Source organism: Poecile atricapillus, chromosome Z, assembly GCF_030490865.1.
Source record: "Poecile atricapillus isolate bPoeAtr1 chromosome Z, bPoeAtr1.hap1, whole genome shotgun sequence".
In the NCBI taxonomy this organism is placed as follows: domain Eukaryota; kingdom Metazoa; phylum Chordata; class Aves; order Passeriformes; family Paridae; genus Poecile; species Poecile atricapillus.
The window spans coordinates 63058953-63076925 of NC_081289.1; the positions used below are offsets into that span (position 1 = coordinate 63058953).

The 17973-nt window shown below is 43.8% G+C and overlaps 1 protein-coding gene across 2 annotated transcripts; it reads left to right on the top strand.

Moving 5' to 3' along the window:
* Window positions 1–764: 764 nt before the first annotated feature.
* Window positions 765–17428, top strand: LOC131573342 (Y-box-binding protein 3-like). 2 transcript variants are annotated; one of them, XM_058827225.1, is made up of 9 exons: window positions 765–1028; window positions 4676–4739; window positions 6451–6484; window positions 11232–11321; window positions 11951–12073; window positions 13281–13375; window positions 15329–15500; window positions 16541–16641; window positions 17048–17428. In XM_058827225.1, the coding sequence occupies exons 1-8, from the start codon at window positions 821–823 to the stop codon at window positions 16604–16606; spliced, it is 852 nt and encodes a 283-aa protein (XP_058683208.1). In that variant the 5' UTR covers window positions 765–820; the 3' UTR covers window positions 16607–16641; window positions 17048–17428. The 2 variants fall into 2 exon arrangements, with proteins under 2 accessions (XP_058683208.1, XP_058683209.1); XM_058827226.1 differs by having other exon boundaries at window positions 13284–13375.
* Window positions 17429–17973: the final 545 nt, after the last annotated feature.

A 17973-nucleotide genomic window follows, 5' to 3' on the forward strand; every position in this document is an offset into this window, starting at 1 on the left:
CGGAACACCCGGACCCCAATAGCCCTCAGGCAGACCCGGCCGCCTGTTTGTCCCCGCAATCTCTCTCCAGCGCCGTGCCCGCGCACTGCCCCGAGCGGGGCGGCCTCGGGGGCCGCACACACACACCCAGACACACAGACACCCAGACCTGTGTGCACGTGTGGCCACGTGTGTCCGCACTGACAGGCACGGACAAGCGGCCGGAGATCGCACACCCACGCTGTGCAATCCCATGTCCCTGAATCACGGAATATGCCCTGAGCTGGAAGGCACCCCTCAAGGATCATGGAGTCCAATTCCCGGCTCTGCGCGAGACCTTTCCCAACGATCGCACCCTGCGCCTGAGAGCGTTGTGCAAACACTTCTGAGCTCTGGCAGCCTTGGGGCTGTGACCATTCTCTGGGGAGCCTGTTCAGCCCCAGCACCCTCTAGGGGAAGAACCTTTCCCTGACATCCACCCTAATCCTCCCTTGACACAGCTCCAGACGTTCCCTCGGGTCCTGTCCTTGGTCACAAGAGAGCGGAGATCAGTGCCTATCCCATCTCTTCCTCTCACGTTTGAGTTGTAGGTTGCGTGCGATGAGTTGTAGATTGTAGGTTCTCTCCTCGTGCCATGCCATTCTATGCCGTGCCGTGCCGTGCCGACAGGGGACGCGCACCCTACACCGCCCGCTGGCTGCCGGCGCGGCTCCTTTAAATGCTAATAAGGCGGTGCGCGTGCCGCGCCGGCCCCCGCTGACTGTGTTAAAACTTCGGCGGGGCCATTTTGGGGGCAGTAAGATCGAGCGCGGCCAAGCACCGGATACATCTACCCGGCACCATGAGCGAGGCGCCGGAGACCAGCACCACAAGCCCCGCTCCCGCCACGCCGCCCGTCCCGCCCGCGGCTGCCGCGCCGCCCGCGCCCGCCGCCCAGGACGCCGCTCCCAAGAGCGCCGCTGCGCCGGGTGCGGCTGCTGGTGAGGCGGCCCCCGGCGCCGCCGCCGCCGCCACAACCGCGGTGGCTGAGTCGAAGAAGAAAGTGCTGGGTGAGTACCGGGCCCTGCTCCCAACTTCGCGGTGCACCTGCAGCGGGGCAGGGGGTCTGTCCGCCGCCGCCGCCCGCAGCCGGGGCCGGCGCGCTCGCTCGCTCCCCCCGCGGTGAGTCAGGCCGGGCTGCTGCCGCCTCCTCCTCCTCTCCCGTGGGCCGGGGGAGCAGCGCGGCGCCGGCCGTGACACGCTCGGGAGCTGAGCGGGAGCCCGCGTGTGCCTCGTCCGCCCGGACCGAGAGGGACAGCGAGCGCGATACTGCAGGGCTCAGCCCTTTCCCGGCACCTGCAGGCGGCATCTCCCCCGGGAAGGGCTGCTGGAAACCATGTCTGCCTCTCCTGAATGCTAAGGTCCCACACAACTTTTCTATTAATAAGGAATACTGCTTTAGTAATGCTTCCGGGTTTAGTGGGGTTTGTTTGGTTTGAGGGTTGCTTTTTTTTTTTTTTTTTTTTTTTTTTTTTTGAGGAGCGGGGCTTAGTTTCTACTTTACTGTCAGTAAAAAGGCAAACGAAATGCCATGTTGCCATCTCTGTGCTCCAGCCTGGTGCATAGCAAATGTGATTCTTTTTCATTGTGATTAAGTAGGATCAACCTGTTGAGAAGGTCAGGACTTAAGTCTGCAGGTTACTGCCGATAGGAGTGTACTATTTCTCACTGTGTAACTTCCGAGGGTTTTCTAAAGGCAAAGTTGAAGCTGACTTACAGTGTAGAGTCCCAAATTTCCTTAAGGATACACAGGATCTTCTCTTGTGAAGGGGAGGACTGGGGTCTTGCTGCAAGAAAGAGAAGCCAGGTAAAGGATTTCTATGGAGTGGAGTTAGGAAGAATTCTAGCAAAATAGAGATCGGAGGCAAGGCTTGTGTGAGTCTTCTTTTTCCCCATTATCTCATTTGTCAGTAATTAGTACACAGGAATCAGCACATCCTTGTCTCTTGGTATATCTGGCTGTTTCTTGCCTTAATCTGGCTTGTTTCATTCCTGATAGTGTTTTTTACCTTGTTCACCTATTCCTATTGCTTGGAGAGAAGGGATGGGGGGAAGTGAAGGTAGAATTCCTGAACTAGCAGAAAAATTAAAACCGCTGTGGTGATGGTTTTGCAAAACGGCCTTATTGCTAGGCAAGCTTTTTATTAGGAATGATGAGGAAAATGGTCACTGTAAATACTAATTGAAAATGGACTTGGGTTAAAGCCCATCTCAAACGTCCCTGTTAATGGTTACCTGTGTAGTTACGTTCACTTAAGCCTTCTTTTACAGATATCCCATTAGAAGCAAAACCTTCTGCTTGCTTGGGGCATCCAAATGTCTGACTTCTAGTAATATGGATAAAGGTTACTCAACTTTCTCTTTTCTTCTGGTCATAGGAAGCTTTGGCTCTCCTTGTTAAAAGGCTATTTTGTCATGGGTAGGAGTGGCTGATGATTGTTTCCTCTGATAGCATCAGACTACAGCATTTTGTAGAAAAATGTGGGCTTCTACTTGCTGGTGGGATGTACGTCAGTACATCGACTGCCTTCTGTGACTCATCAGTTCAACTGGTTATTGTGTTTTCCTCTGGGCTTGTCCTGCTGCCTGCCAGACTTCCCTGCTCAGGTTTACCAGTGACTGTGCCATGGATGTTCACTGTCATGCTGTTGTCTGAGGTTCTTTTGGCCCACAGTGATACTTAGGGGAGACTGTAAATATCTGCAGGGAGTAGTATTTCTCTAGCACACTGTCCTAGGTGGAATATATTGGAGTCTCTCCCTGGAACAATGTTGTTTTTAAACTGTGTGCATACTCCTTCACTTAGCAGCAGCCAGCTGGCCACAGAGTGAATTTTGACTGCCTCTCTTTCCCCAGCCTCTCGACCCCTCTGAGGGATTTTGTCACCCTTCCTAGGCTTCTTCCTAATCTGGTTCAAGTAGGCTAACAGATTCCAAAGCTGTTTTGCAGGGGAGGGAAAGGATGATGTTGAGGGAAGCAGTGGTACTGGCATTGTTTCTCAAAGCAGGCTCAAACCTGCAGGTTCTGTTGGCACTATTTCTGTGTTCCCCCATCCCCTCGTGAGTGCAGGTAGCTCTTGTAGCCAGTGCCATTGTGGTATCAGGAAGTGTCTGTATGTAGTGATGTCCCTGTGAAACTGAACCTAAAAGGACTGCTGTAAATACTGGTGCTGAACACTTTACTGAACCAGCGCTGAACACTGAAACAATGTTTTTCTGTTCCAATAAACAAGAATTCTTGGGAATATATGTTGGACTAAGCAAGAGTCCTTTTTTCTAGGTAATATCTCTGTCATGTTAAGACTTTGCTGCTTCTAAATAAGAACAATTTCTACTAAAAAGTGTACTAAAGGAGACCAAAAACTTCACTTCTAAAAGGGCAATGAGAAAAGGGTCTGTTATTGACAATAATAACAGCAGCAGTGCTATAGTGCACTGCTGTTGTCACACATGCTTACTTGAGGGGTGTATGAGAATGGCAAAACTCCAGGAGACCAAAGGTCTGCCTGGATCTGTCATCTCCTTGTGAGTTTTTGGAAAAGAACACAGGTGTAGAGTAGATGAAGGTAACAATTTACAGCGTGTTCTTGCCTCTAGCAGAGCAGCCTGGACTTCTAAACTGGAGATTCTCTAGTCTGTTTTCCTTTTAATTGCCTCTTGGGTTCCTGCCACCCCCGAAATATGTATGTGAGGTTTTTAGCAAGCAGTTATCTGTAGGCAACTAGACCCTTTTCAAGTAAGTACTGCACAGGTTGCTTAGGTAGTTGTAATCAAGCTGTGTTAACAAGTAACAGCTCTTTAGTTATAGAGGCTAAAACTCTCCTTTTACTAGAGGTTTGAAAAGTGCAAGTTTGTGGTGTCCATCCAGTTGTTGTGAGATAAGGAGGGGTTGAACTGCCTCCATCACTGTCAAGTTCCTCCTACACATTTCTATAAGTTGCAGAAACAGGTTTTGCCAGGTCCTATAAGACACTGCAGTGTGGCTTCTAAGTAGATGGTGTTTTACTGTTGAGACAGGAACTTGCCTTGATATGAAAGTCATGGAACATCAAGTTGGTCACTTTGTAACCAAACAATCACAGATCATCTTAACAGTAGGAGTACTAAAAAAAAAAAAAAAAAAAAAAAAGTCTTGTGGGGTCTTACACAGTTAGTGTGATGCTGACAGTGCAAGAAGGAGCTTTTCCAGAGTAAGGATGTGCTGCCTTTCTAGTTTGAGAGGGTTGCACAGTACTTGATACTGCTTCTTTGGGCAATTCTGGTTTCCAAGGAAGAAAGAAGAGTAACTGTAAGTGAAAGAGAGGAATTTTAAACGGCTTCCTTCAGCTATATTTCATGTCTAGCTATTAACCTAAAGAGAACTGATGAATGGCAGTGGAATTTTCAGCTTTGCTGCCCATTTCTGGGATAAGAAATAAAAAAGGGGATGAATGGTCAGTTCTGAAAGTAGAGCTAGGTGTTGTGCTGAAGAATAGCATGTTAAAGCACTGCATCTTGTTACTGGATTAGAATGAACTGGACTGGGAGATGAAAGTACACTTTGAGTGTTAAGGGAACAGACCAAGTCTGGTTGCAACTTTGTCTGCAATTACAGAAGTATTTACTTAACATTATTGTTTTCTTATATTTTAGATTAACTTCTGTAATTTTCTTTCCAGCCACCAAAGTTCTTGGCACAGTCAAGTGGTTCAATGTCAGAAATGGATATGGCTTTATCAACAGGTATGTTTAAATTCTGATCGTTGTATGTATGCTGTACTAAGATTCATAGTACACATGATAGACCACGTGTTACTAATTGCAGCAGAGACCTCAGGACCTGACTAAAAGTTTGTGCAGCTGATAGTCATCTTAGGCCAGGCACTCAGCAAACTCTTTCTTAAACACCTCAGCCCCCAATCAAAGGTTATGTGTATGGGGAGAAAACAGAAAGGTTCAAACTCACTGCAAATTTGGTCTGTTACCTGTTTCTCATGTTTACTTCTACTACACTCTTAATGAGTTGCATATTCTTTAGTGACTGCCTGGCTTTTTTTGAAGGCTTTAGAAAGGTAGGAGGATGAGGGGAAATACTTTTGGATAAACTTCCAGTGTTAACTGCTTGGTCAGAATACCTCCTGTAGATACTCACTGAGATTCTCTGATAGTGTCTCACTGACAATATGCCAGGCCTGGGTTTCATAGAAATTCTCTGTTTGTATCTTTTGGATTTTTCCCTCTTCTCTGGGCACAGACAAACCTCTGAATAGCATTGAGAATCCAAACAGCTGTATGCGAGATTGATTGTACTGCAACCTTAGGTGCAGAAGACCCATGGTTCCAATTTACTGCAGGAAACTCTGGCTTTTAAGGCTGAAATATCTTTGGGGCTTAAATGTCTTGTGTGCTTTTTTGAGGAATGAAACTGCTGTGTGCTGAGCACTTGTCTTTCAAAAAGCATACCTAGCAAGTGATTTGGCTCTGCAAGCTGATACACATCAGGTAGATTTGGTTGAGTTAGTGCAGAAAGGGGTAGAAGACCTCACATTCATGGATCTGAAGCTGGTAGTGGTGTGGTATTAATCCCAGTCTCTGGAGGTTATTAGCCAGTGTTATGTAAACTTAGAAGAAAAGTTTTAGTTAGGAAGTCCTCTTAAAACCTCTAATAGCAGTTGATACAAGAGCCTTCGCCTGGTTGTGATGTAATAACTTGTTAGCTTTCTTCCTAACGTGAAGTCTACTGTTGCTTCAATCCAGGACAACAAATTTGGGATTATGCATTATCTTCACAAACTCTTTGACCCACCTGTTTGGTTTGCTGAGAAGGAATTGAGTGAACAGATAGGGGGGCTTAGGCTGCTTTCTTATTGTATGGGAACACAGATTCAAGGTCTCAGACTTACCTTTGTGTTTTGCCATGTGGAAGCCTGAACTGTCTGGCCTAATCCAGAAAACCTCATGTTCATGTCTGGGTCCTCCTCCTGTGGACTCTCCTAACACCCCTTGTGCCTAGTTGCTTTGAGTTTCGCTGAAAGGAGATCTCTGTTAACAGCTGTGGCCAGTCCTGTTGGTAGTCTTGTTTGACCTCTGCAGTAACAGCTCAGATTGCAGTCACTCTGGAAGTGTTTTTGGGGAGTTAGAGTAGTGAAAAACAAGCAGTCCAGTCATCAACTCTGCCCTGCATAAAAAGAAAACACTGAATGCTTGCCAGAATATTACAGAGAACCTCCCCCATCCTCTCATACTGTTGAAGGCCCTGGAGTCCTTTCTGTTCTCAAGCAAATGACCATGGAAGTTTAGAGTGGGGTTTTAGTAGCATAGGCTTAGACAGAATGTATGGAATTCAGGGCATGTGCTACAGGCTGAGAGAAGGAGAGTTTCACTTGAAAAGCCAGGAATTTCTAGTTAAGTCTTTTTAGACTAAACTCTTACGACTTCTCACTTTCTTTTACAGAAATGATACCAAAGAAGACGTGTTTGTTCATCAGGTAAGACAGCAGTAATTGTGCTTAGAGATGTGTACTATGATAGGTTTCTAATGCAGCTTCCTGCAACAGTTACCCAACCTTGTCCTGGCTTCTCCTTAGAATATTTTCTGCAGATAACTTGGGTGGATGTGTATGTTGAAATTTTCAGGGAGAAACATTAGGTTGTTTTCCTTCTCTATGAAGGGCTAGGTATTTTTATCTTTCTTAACCCTCTTTTGTCTGCTCTAATTTGAACAAAAGGTGGTTTTTTTGGTGAGGTTTTTGTTTGGTTGTCTCCCCTTGGTGAGATGCCTCCTCTGTGAATACCTTGCTACTGTTGTCTGTCCTTCCTCCTAGTTCCTTATGCTCCTTGTCTTTTGTTTCTTCCTACCCTCTTCACTTGCAGGTCTGTTCTGTCTTCCCTCCCTGGTATTGGAGAGAAAGTGATCTAGTCTGGCTCCTGACCAGCCTGGGTTGCCATCAGCTGTTTCTGCATGAGGCAGCTGCTCTTAGGCAGAAGAGGAGGAAGGCTGTGTGCCAAGTGTGCCCAAGCAGAGAGCTTGCCCAGACGCTTGTTATTGGTTAATTTCCCTTGAGCTGTCAGGAGGTTGTTCTAAGTTTATACTGTGACTCTCAGGTTGCAGGCAAATAATGGCAAGACAGAAGATGCTGTCTCCATGCTGATGTCAACTGATTAGTTGTCTTATGTCTGGTTTTGCATCATTCACTAGAAACTGCAATCTTGTCCCTAGAGTTTGTCCCATATAAAATGTCTGCAGGCTCATGTGGTCTTTGAAAGCATGAACTTTCTCTGTGGCATAAGTGACAGTATTTCTATCAAACATAACCAGGAAGTTTGTTCCCAGAGCCAGTCATTGCGAATGAAGGAGGATATGTGCATGTGTCTTTAGCTGATGAGTCAACACTAAGAGTTCGTTTAGTTCTTGTGTCTTGATGACTAAATAGTGGTAACTGTGGTAACAGTGGTAACTGTTTCTCTGGGCCATAGGGTGTACACCCATTGTCTGAATGTGGCTGAAGCTAGGATAAATCTAGTGCCTGTTACGAGAGAAAATGGTGTTGGGAAGTGTGCATAGTACATGTTCCTGGTGCAGCTGGTGGGCTTAAGAGTGAGAGCTGTCAATGTGTATACTGATTTTTTTATGGTCATTTTCCTTCCTTAGTGGCCTGTGCTGTGGGCATGCTGACACATCTGTGGTTTGATGGGATTATGTCCAGAGGAGAGTGGGAACAGTTCTGGAAGAGAAATATGTTTTGGATAGGCAGCAGTGCCTTAAAGACAAATGAGATTTCCTTGATACTTGTGAGACAATATCCTGGAAAATGGCTTTTTGTGCTGATGACAGATAGCATGGATCAGTGTTGTTCTGCTTGGGAAGGCTGCCAGCTGAGACCCAAACAGAAAGCTAGTATTATCTGTGCTGTTTCATCTCCTTCACGTGTAGAGAAGATTATTCCCCTAAATGTAAACTGATGGGTGTGTGTGGAAAGGGATGGGCACTTCCCATCTCCTGTGGCTGAAGTCCTTCTGGGGTGAGCAAACCTGGCTTTATTTCAGAAATACCACATCATATGCAGACCTGCAGCAGATTAACCCTCTCGGCAGTCTGGGCATGGCAGAGTAGATGCTTCTAGTGCTGCTCTGGCTTGGCTGCAGTCAGATGTTTCTCATCCTGTACGTGGATGTGCTTGCTCCTAGATCCTGGGACATTCTGGCCAGAGCTCCTGATGGGGCCATCTGACGAGGGAGGCAAATCCATGCTGTGAACAAACATCCTGCTTCAAACTCCCTCTGCTCTGACAGTGGCTGCTCTGCCTCTCCCTCCTGCCTGGGAGGGGCTGGATTACACTCCTAATCCCTTCAGAATAAGGTTGACCTAGTTGAATAGATACAGCTTCTCCCTGCCTCCCCTGCATGCATTCGCACAGGGAGGGAATGGGGGTTAGTGCTTGGTGTCTGGCTATTGGATGCTATTTATAACTAGTACAGACTAAAATGCTTTTCTTTTTAGGGCATGCATGGCTTACTTTGTGTTAACCCTTTGTCTTGCAGGGACCCCAGGCAATGTTTTTGGAAAGTGCAGTTCTTCACCTTGTGTCCCTGTCTCGTTGGTTGGTGCAAGGTGCTGTCCAGGGCACTGTGTCAGTCAGCTACAGGTGCTGTGAGCAGAAGGGATCCATCCGCCTCGTGGGCTGCAGTGTGTCTTACAATTTAATAGGAAAAGTGTCAGCAGCCAGAGCAGTTACGTTTAATTAGGCAGAGTTTAAATCAGTGAGCTGTGAGGAGACGTTGATGTCTTTCTCTTCTCTTGATTGTGTTGATCATGTGCAGCCTGAAGTACCTGCACCAGGCATTGGTGTAACAATTTTTGGCTGTTACTGGGACAATGCTGGATGTGCTGATGATGTGGTGGTATGAATTTATGGAAAGAGCTCTTCCAAGCAACCTGAACTAGCTCTGGAGGCTCTTCTGGCTGCCTCTTCATCCCTGGGAAAGAAAAGGCTTTACTGTTGAGTGTTGTCTGTTAATATGAAACATCTGTCTTCTGAATCAGAGAAGCTGGTAAACAGTAACAGGGAGAATAGTGCTCTCTTCCCCCTCTGGAACAACAGAGTAAAAGTCATTTCATCAAGCTTAGGGCTTAGGCTTGTTAGAGGCTTATTTCAGTGATGTTTATCTGCAGCTGAAGTACTAAAGCTGTATAATTTCTGCTTGGATTTCTAGGATTTACTCAGATTTGTCCTAATTGCCTTTATAAAACAAGCTCCAGCCTACTGCAGCCTCTACCTTCTGTTGGCAATTGCAGGTCTGGATTCTTGAAATTTCTGCCCATAAAGCTGGGAACAAAACATGTGGGATACTGTTGCTTTTATCTTCAGTTATGCTTTTTGAAGGATATTTGAGAACCTTCATCAATCTTAAGTGTACCCTCTGCTGAAAAGAAATTTGTTAGTCCTTTCTTCTTCTGCACTTACAGGGAAGGAGTTTGAAATACAGCTTATTGACATGTCTGTCGCATGCAAAGTACAAGTCATACAAGTTGTAGTCAGTTGTTTCAGTACAAATGGGACTAAACCGTTAACTAAATTATTAACTTTTCTGCAGATTAAGGGTTTAGTACTAGTATATAACATTTCTGGAAAAGCAAACACTTCTATCTGGTTTTTAGAAATTGGACAGTTACACTAAAAGGTCAGCAAAAAGCAAACAGTTATTTGAGATCATTGTGGAGTCTCTGCTTGCTACAGTAATTCCCAAAGGAATTGCCTTGAACAGCTCATTCAGTTTCTGTATTAAAAATCCCTAAACCTCTTGAGATGTTTTTGCTTTGATACTAGTAGTATGTGCACTCTTACATCCTTCCTCAGGGCTGTTCAGGGATGCTGCAGGATATAGGGAAAAGATATGGCTAGAAGGACATGCTGGTCTGTTTCCTGAAACACAAAGGAGACTGTATTCAGCAAGGAAAATTGGTTTCTAGACTAGTCAATATGGGCTTTAAACTGAGTAAATTTTTCCTTCAGTTGGAGACATTCTGGGGCTGTTGACTAAGTATTGTTGCTATGCAAAGGTAACAGCTCCACTGATGGTCATTCTGCAGTTTTTCTGAACTGCAGACAGATAGGACAACTCACTCTTCTGTTTCTGCCCTACATCCCATTTCTTAAGCCGGATTTATGCCCTGTGTTTCCATGTGTATTTCTCTCTGCTGGCTCTGCACCTCCCTTCTTCTTGCTAACTATAGATTCCCGTATCAGGAAACCTAATGTGAATTGGTCTTTAGTAATCTAATGCAAGATAATGATCTTTCACTAAGAAAATAACTACCAGTTAGTTTGTACAATGCATGTCTTGATCTTTTCTCCTTGGCATCTTTCAGTTTTTAAAGCCTTGTCTAATGAACAGACCATAGCCTTGCCTTGCTAATAACCTTTTGTGGAGTCCTAGACATGCTCCACAGAATTACAAGTAAGGTATTTGTAGCTGACACACTAAAAATTGCTCCAGGAGGTTTGAGTGTTTTCTGTGAGTCTGAGGAGATGTACAACTGGCTTTGATCCAAACCCATGTTGTTATTTTTATGTAACAATAATAGTATTATTATCATTCATAGCTATTATTGTAGTACTTTGAGGGTTCTGTCCAGGAGATGGCTAAGATTGCATTTGTCTGTTCTGGTACTATTCCTGTGTTATCAGACTCACCTAATATTTGGGGGTCTCTTTTACAGTTCTTAGATAAAATGCTAATTTGTTACACCAGAGTTACAGTAATTATTTTCTAGTTACTGTGACTTGCCATGATACCATATAGTTAATGCTTCCACAGAAATGCTCTGGGTCTTGAGTTCTCTTTAGATGGTCTACAGCTCTCCTAATGACTCAAGGCAGGGGTCATGCTGCTAGAGCTGCCTTGGTACAGCTTGGAGGAGATCAAACACTGAATATGAACTCTATTCAAGCAGAGATTTGTAATAATTTCCATATTCAGTGTCCTGGACAGAGCAGATCCTGGGGCAGCAGCTGATTTATAAACTCATAGTGAGAAAAGAGGTGATCTTGAACTGAGTATTGGTGGGCCTGTGAAATAAGAGACATCTGTGTATCTGAAATACCTTAGTATGGTGACTGCTCTGGTATATAGAGTTGGAATTGTAGCAGAGAAATACTGCCCTTCCCTCATCTGTCAGGCTATGAATGTGTAAGATAAGTAAGATAATATATTTTTATGCATCTTCCTTTCAAGACAGCGATAAAGAAAAACAATCCACGGAAATACCTGCGCAGCGTTGGCGATGGAGAGATTGTAGAATTTGATGTGGTCGAGGGAGAGAAGGTGAGAGATCATAGAGCCTCAGGATGTGGTCCAACAGAGAACATCACATACAACTTTAGCTGTGTGTCTATCTGATGTGTTGATTACTGGGTTGGTGGCATTCATACAGCTTTTCTGGGGGAAATCTGTTTTTTAAAGGCTTCATTAAGGCATTTTTCTAGAGACGTATCAAAAGTACTAGGAAACTGCATCCTAGTGCTTCTAGAATCTGCAGTTGTTACTTGAGAGAACATTTGAAGCCTACAGCCTGCCCATTAATTATTAACTGAGGCCTATATTGCACTGAACAATTTTTCTTGGAATCTGGTAGCTTAATAACAGTAAGAACTTTCAATTTCCTTATGCTTCTACTTTCCTGAACATTTTTGATGGTTATTTTTGTCTCAGTCAGTTCCTTCTTGCTTCCTCCTCTGAAGTCAGCCCATTGGATAGAATTTCAGTATCTTAACTCATGATGGTATCTCTTGGTTAAGGGGTTGGGAATAACAGACCTCCTTTTGCCTTATGCAGGAGAAAGGAATCACTGGAACTTGGAACTTATGCAAAAAAGTCTCTTTCCTGTTTCATCTTCCTGTAGCTGGTTGTTCTTTTCTCACACCACCCTGGCTGCCTTTCTTTTGTCCTCTTAGGGTGCAGAAGCAGCTAATGTCACTGGTCCAGATGGAGTCCCTGTGGAAGGCAGCCGCTATGCTGCAGACCGGCGCCGCTATCGGCGAGGCTACTTTGGCCGACGCCGGGGTCCACCTCGGGGTGTGAGTTCAATTTCCTTGGATTGCTACTGCCACACACAATGCTGGCAGGGCTGTTTCTCACCTGACTGTCTGAGGCACTTCTGACCATGCAACATAAGTCTAATAAACTTTCAAGTTGTAGTGTACAAGGCATCTTGACAAAACCAGAACAGATTGGTATTGCAAAGTGGATAAGTACTAGAAAGCTTCATAAACTGAGAAGCATTATTTTTTTGAGTTCTGAGTCTCAATTATACCTTGACTGCTGTCAAATACTACCTGTTCCTACTATCCATCCTAGTTTGTTTGAATATTTAGTTATCCTGATCAGTTTGATACATGAGACAGCATCACAGATGATTGTGGGGTTTTTAATTTAATTTTTTAATTATGGTCATGGTAATTAAAATGGCAGTGGAGAATGGGAAGGATACCTGTGAAACTTAAGGTAGACTACCAAGTGCTGTCAGGTGGCTACAGCTTTTGTTCCTACTTGATCAGATGCAGAAAAAGCACTTCTGTTTCTAGATATCTTGTTAAATTCCTTCTTTTAAAGGGAAGACTAATACACAAGGAACTGTAAGTTATGTAACATTCTATAAAACAGACATTACTGATGGCTGGCATTTAAAACACAAACCACAAACAAAAATCAAACCAGAAAAAATGCCACCCAAACCAACATGCAGCTTTATCAGTTAACAATTAAAGGGGAAAGATAACCACTGCATCTCTGAAAGATTGAAAAAACTGTGTAGAAAGAGTGTTTGATGTGAGTAGTACAGTTTTTCTATCTTAAAATGTCTTGATGTTTTTGTGTGGGATTCCCTGTGGAATGGGCCTTTGTGTAGAATGTGAAGTGGTCTGTGGCAAGTTTCTGTGTGATGTCTTTGTTAGCTTTCCAAATACAGAATTGTCATGATCAATAGCTGCCTCTCCATAATGTGTACCCCTTACAGTGCATTTCATGTAGTGAAATACACTTAATATGCAGCAGAGAGAACATTTCTAAGATCAGTTGCTTAGTCTGTGGGGAGCAGGGGCAGCACTGATGGTTCTTGTTTTGTCCTCATCTTAACTTTGCCCAAATTTAAGCCTTTTGAGAATCTACTGCTTCTTTTTACCCAATATGCTGGGGTTTCTGTACTGATAAGTTTTTGAGCTTGCATTCAGGATTATGGTTAATGTACTGTCTGTCAAATACAACACTTCTGTTTTCTTTTGGTAGCAGGGTGGTGAGGGAGAAATCAAGGATGGGGTCACAGAAGGAGGACAACTTCAGCAAGTGCACAGGAATCCTACCTATCGTCCCCGCTATCGCAGGTCTGTATGTTTCCTCTGCTCAGTTATTCAGACGCTTTTCTGTTCTATACAGGCTTCCAAGTGTGGGAGCACTTACGCAAATGGCAGGCACAGTGAGAAGCATTTTAATTACTTGGAGGAATTTGTTTCATGTGCTTGTATGTTCAGAATCATGATGGCCCAGAAAGGGAAAGGAATTGCTTAACATCCCATTACTTCTCACATCTGAGCTGCATGTTGAAGTGAGTTGCAGTATCCATGTCATCCCAGCTGAACACTTATACTTTCCTGGACAAGTAATAACCCCAATCCTTGATCTGGGACCCTGCTGAGGGTGCTGGTGGGTGAAAACTCTGTGCGAGCTGGTAAATGTGGAATTGCAGCCCACAAAGCAGCCACATCCTGGGCTGCACCAGAAGTAGCATGGCCAACGGGCTAAGGGGCATGACTGCCCAGTACTTGAATGGGGCTTATAAGAGAGATGGGGTTAAACTTTTTAGCAGGGACTGTTGTGTTAGCATGAGGGGTAATGGTTTTAAACTACAAGAGATTTACAATAAGTAGAAGGAAGACTGTTTTTATGTGAGTGTGGTAGAATACTGAAACAGGTTGCCCGGAGAGGTGGTAGATGCCCCTTACAAGGTCAGGTTGGACTGGGCTCTGAGCAACGTGATCTAGTTTGAAGGGGATTGGACAAATGACATTTAAAGGTCTTCAGGGAGCTGGTTTGCCTGCCATTCATCCAGTTACCCCTCATCATATTGTCCTCGTTTATCAAGTAGCTTATGAAGTCAAATTCCAACATTGAATTTAAAGATGAACTGTGAAAATCATGTGATCCCCATTTTTTCATGTGCATGTCTGTTCAAAAACAAAGAGGTGAATTACAGTGCAAGAGCAGCAACAAGCTGAATTTGATAGGGATAAAAAGATTATTCTTAATTGTAATGGTTTGCCTGTTCCATGTACAACAGGTCCATCCTTTTGGAATCTGGGTCTAAAAGCACATGTCTTCCACCTCTACTTTGAGCTTTTCTGTTGAACATGAATAGTCATGTTCAATTTGGCTCCTTTATCTAGGACTGTGGAAAATGGAATAATAATGATGCTTGTTGGCATCCAAGCTGAATAAATTTAGTTCCTGAAAGTCTTCATTAGTTTTGGGCAGTCAGAGATAGCACCATACCAAGTCCAGTGAGGCTTTTGCATGTCATGTTGTTGAATCACAGGCTGTCACTTGTCTGTGACTAATGGAAACTTGGGATTTTCTGATGAAATTTTCCTGTGAGAGGAATGATATCTCCTATCAGATCACAATGCTTCTGTTTGAGTTTGCAGGTATTGCTTTTGTTTACAGGCACTAAATCCAGTGACACTGGTACTTTTGTTAGGTTCCTTTAGGAAAAGCTTAAATTGGTTTTTGGTACTAGGCAGATGTGGATTAGCTAATGGGAACTGGATTTTGGCTGTATTTTGACAGTTTACAAACATTGTTTATACTAGAAATAAGATGAAATGCTCTTGTATACATCAAGAACATGGACTTGATAGCTTAGTGTTAATGAGGTCCAGCTCACCTGTGATAGGTGCTTTTCCTAATTGGTTAAGAGGGGAAACGTGAGGCCAAGAGCAAAGATCTAGGAATGGTTTGCAGGTAGAAGTAAGGTTACAATGACTGCACCATTAATTAGGAATAGGCCACTACTGGCTTGTTTCTTCTGCTAGCCAACAATTCACAGGGGCTAACTGCATCTTCATAGCAGAATAGACAGTATAATATGGTAATGGAGCTTCAGCAGTGAAGAGACACACACTTTCTTTGTTTTTCCTTTCCAACTATATGCCAGCCAAATCCCTGAGGGATGGCTTGCTAGCATTCAAAATTGTTGAAGATGATACTGTGTTCTGGGAGGTTTTTCTGGACTAAATTCTTGGGCTTCTTTCATACTTAACACCTCGTTCTGCCCTTCTCAGAGGGCCCCCTCGCCCACGTCCTGCTCCAGCGACTGGAGAGGTTGAAAACAAGGAGAACCATCACGAGGCCAGTGCCATGAGCCAGCAGCCGCTGCGCCGTGGCTACCGGCGCCCCTACAACTACCGGCGCCGGCCACGCCCAGCCAGCGCTCCAGCACAGGAGGGCAAAGAGGTACAGACGCCAAGCTGCTCAGAGCCACGAGCACCTCTCCTGGGAGGAAAGGCTGGGGGAAATGGGATGGTTCAGCCTGGGGAAGAGAAGGCTTGGGTTGACCTCATTGTGGCCTTCCAGGGCCTGAATGGAAAGATGAGGTAGGACTGTTGTAAGGGGCTGGAGTGACAAGGGGGAATGAGTTAAAATTGAAAGAGAGTAGGTTTAGATTAGATAAGAGGAAAAAAATGTTCCCTGTGAGGGTGATATTTTTCCTTGTGAGGCCCTGGCACAGGTTGCCCAGGGAAACTCTGGCTGCCCAATCCCTGGAAGAGTTCAAGGCCAGGCTGGATGGGGCTCTGAGCAACCTGGGATAGTGGAAGGTGTCCCCTGGCCGTGGCAGAGGATTGGAACGAGATGATCTTCAAGGTCCCCTTCCAACCCAAACCATTTTATGATTTTAAGTAGAAGAGATTTTAATGTGGTGAATGCCCAGGACCTTCTGCCCTGTGTGAGTTTTTAATAAATGTGTTCACGTGCTGGATAAGTCTGATGACCAAATTTGATGCACTGATTTCATTGCCTGCTTCTTCTGACCCTCTTGGAGAATAAGCACCTTATCTTAAAAGGAACCAGCAGTGGGATAGGGATTGCTTCTGGATAGTTCTTAATTGGGGGCAGACTGTAGCAACTATTTTTTTAAGTGGAAACAGTTGTGTGTTCCTGCTTCCACAAACCTTAACTCTGAAGAGAATTGGATTTGAAAGCTCTAGGTCTATTTCCTGAACTGTTTGAACCAGATAATTTCAGGAAACTGTTTGCAAACACAGATTCTACATTAATGAGGGAAGATTTTCTCATTCAATGTCTACTTGAGGTATTCCCTTGACAGAATCTTCTGTGTAATACTGAATTACAGGTAATACACTAAAATTTAACATTTTCTGGAGATTCATTTTTCTTGGTTGTTCTAAAACCTGCATTATGCTGGCTGTACCACTGAAGAGAGGAAGGGTGTGGAGGTCAGCCTTTGCCTATAATAAGAGTTTGCTGTGTCTCAGACAAAGGCAAATGAAACACCTGCTGAAAATCCTGCTCCAGTGACAGAGCAGAGTGGTGCTGAGTAATGTCCGGCTCCCCAGGCGCCTTTACCATCGCTCAGGTAAGGAATATGGATAGTTCCTGCTTTCCAGTGGAAGCAGAGTGTGTATGCTTCTAGGATTCTGGCCACATGCCCTTATGTATGGCTTGGTATTTGTGATAAGTTCTGAGAGTGCTGTAGAGGCAAACAAAGATGCTGCTTTTCTCTTCGTTCTCCCCTCTGCCTCTGTGTTTGTCACAAAGTTTTGCTTTATAATTGATTTTTTTTTCCAGGAAGCTCTCTGGTCTGTATAGTGATAGCATCTGTTGATGAGTTGTTTTATTTTAGGAAGATCCTGATTACAGACAGGATAAGCCAATTGTGCTTATCCTGCCTATTATAACTCTCTTTACATTTGACATCTTGTCTATTTATTGAGAAAGTGAAACTTAAACTGCATTTTTTTAAACATTTGGCTCTTCAACAGGTGTCCTGAAGTACAGCTCAAAAGTAACACCAAAGAAACACACAAGCAATAAATTGTCAACAGTGGTGACGAAAGCAAAGATTTGAAATACCAAAATGTAAAAAAAAATTTACCAGCAGCTGAGATCCAGGGAACGCCTACAAGATAGATGCATGAAGAGAGAAAGAGAGAGAGATTCAGAAACCTCTCTAGTTTCAACAGCAACTGTGGGCCTTCTTGGTTGGGTTTTTTTCCCTAGAATTTCACTGTTTTGCTAGTATTGGTTTTTTTTTTCAATTTTTCTTTTGGTATCAAACTGAAAAGGGGAAAAAAAAAAAAAACAACCAAAGAATTAAAATTGAAACAAAATGCTTTTTTTATTGGATGCTGGTGCTAAACCTCCCAAGTGTGAGTTGTTTGTTTTTTTTCTGTACCAGTCCTGTTCACTGCAGGACGTGGGGAGGACAAAATTCCGCTTTCCTTGTTAAGATCTATTTGAAGCTGTGCACATGGGTGACGTTCCTCTTAAATAAAAGTGATTTCAACTACCAAAAGAAATCTGGTTTAGTGTGTTTTTTCATGTTTATTCTTAAAATAATTATTTTAATCTTGCTGCTTCAGCATTTATATGTGAAAGAGTGCTGCCTCTTTGGTGTGTACTGCTGGATGATACTTGAGCATGGTTAGGTGGATAATTATATTAATATAATATAAAAATAGAATAGATATGTCAATATATATTAATGTATATTGATATATCTATATTATATTAATAATATTAATAATTTGGTGGATATATATTTTTATTACAAAACAACCTTTGCAAAGAAAAGCTATAGCTTACACTGTTCCCTCTCTTCCTCTGGCTCCAGTGATGGTTAATAGTTGGGTTTTCCTGTGGCAGGAGTTTGGTGCATGTGGAGTGAGTTCCTGGAATTTTTTTTCTT

What these genes read in the sequence shown, in the direction of transcription:
- LOC131573342 (XM_058827225.1), top strand. Translation starts at nt 821, where the DNA reads ATGAGCGAGGCGCCGGAGACCAGCACCACAAGCCCCGCTCCCGCCACG. An exon ending in GTCGAAGAAGAAAGTGCTGG is followed by an intron (nt 1,029 to 4,675) that starts GTGAGTACCGGG and finishes TTTTCTTTCCAG; the next exon opens with CCACCAAAGTTCTTGGCACA. An exon ending in CAGCACAGGAGGGCAAAGAG is followed by an intron (nt 15,501 to 16,540) that starts GTACAGACGCCA and finishes GCTGTGTCTCAG; the next exon opens with ACAAAGGCAAATGAAACACC.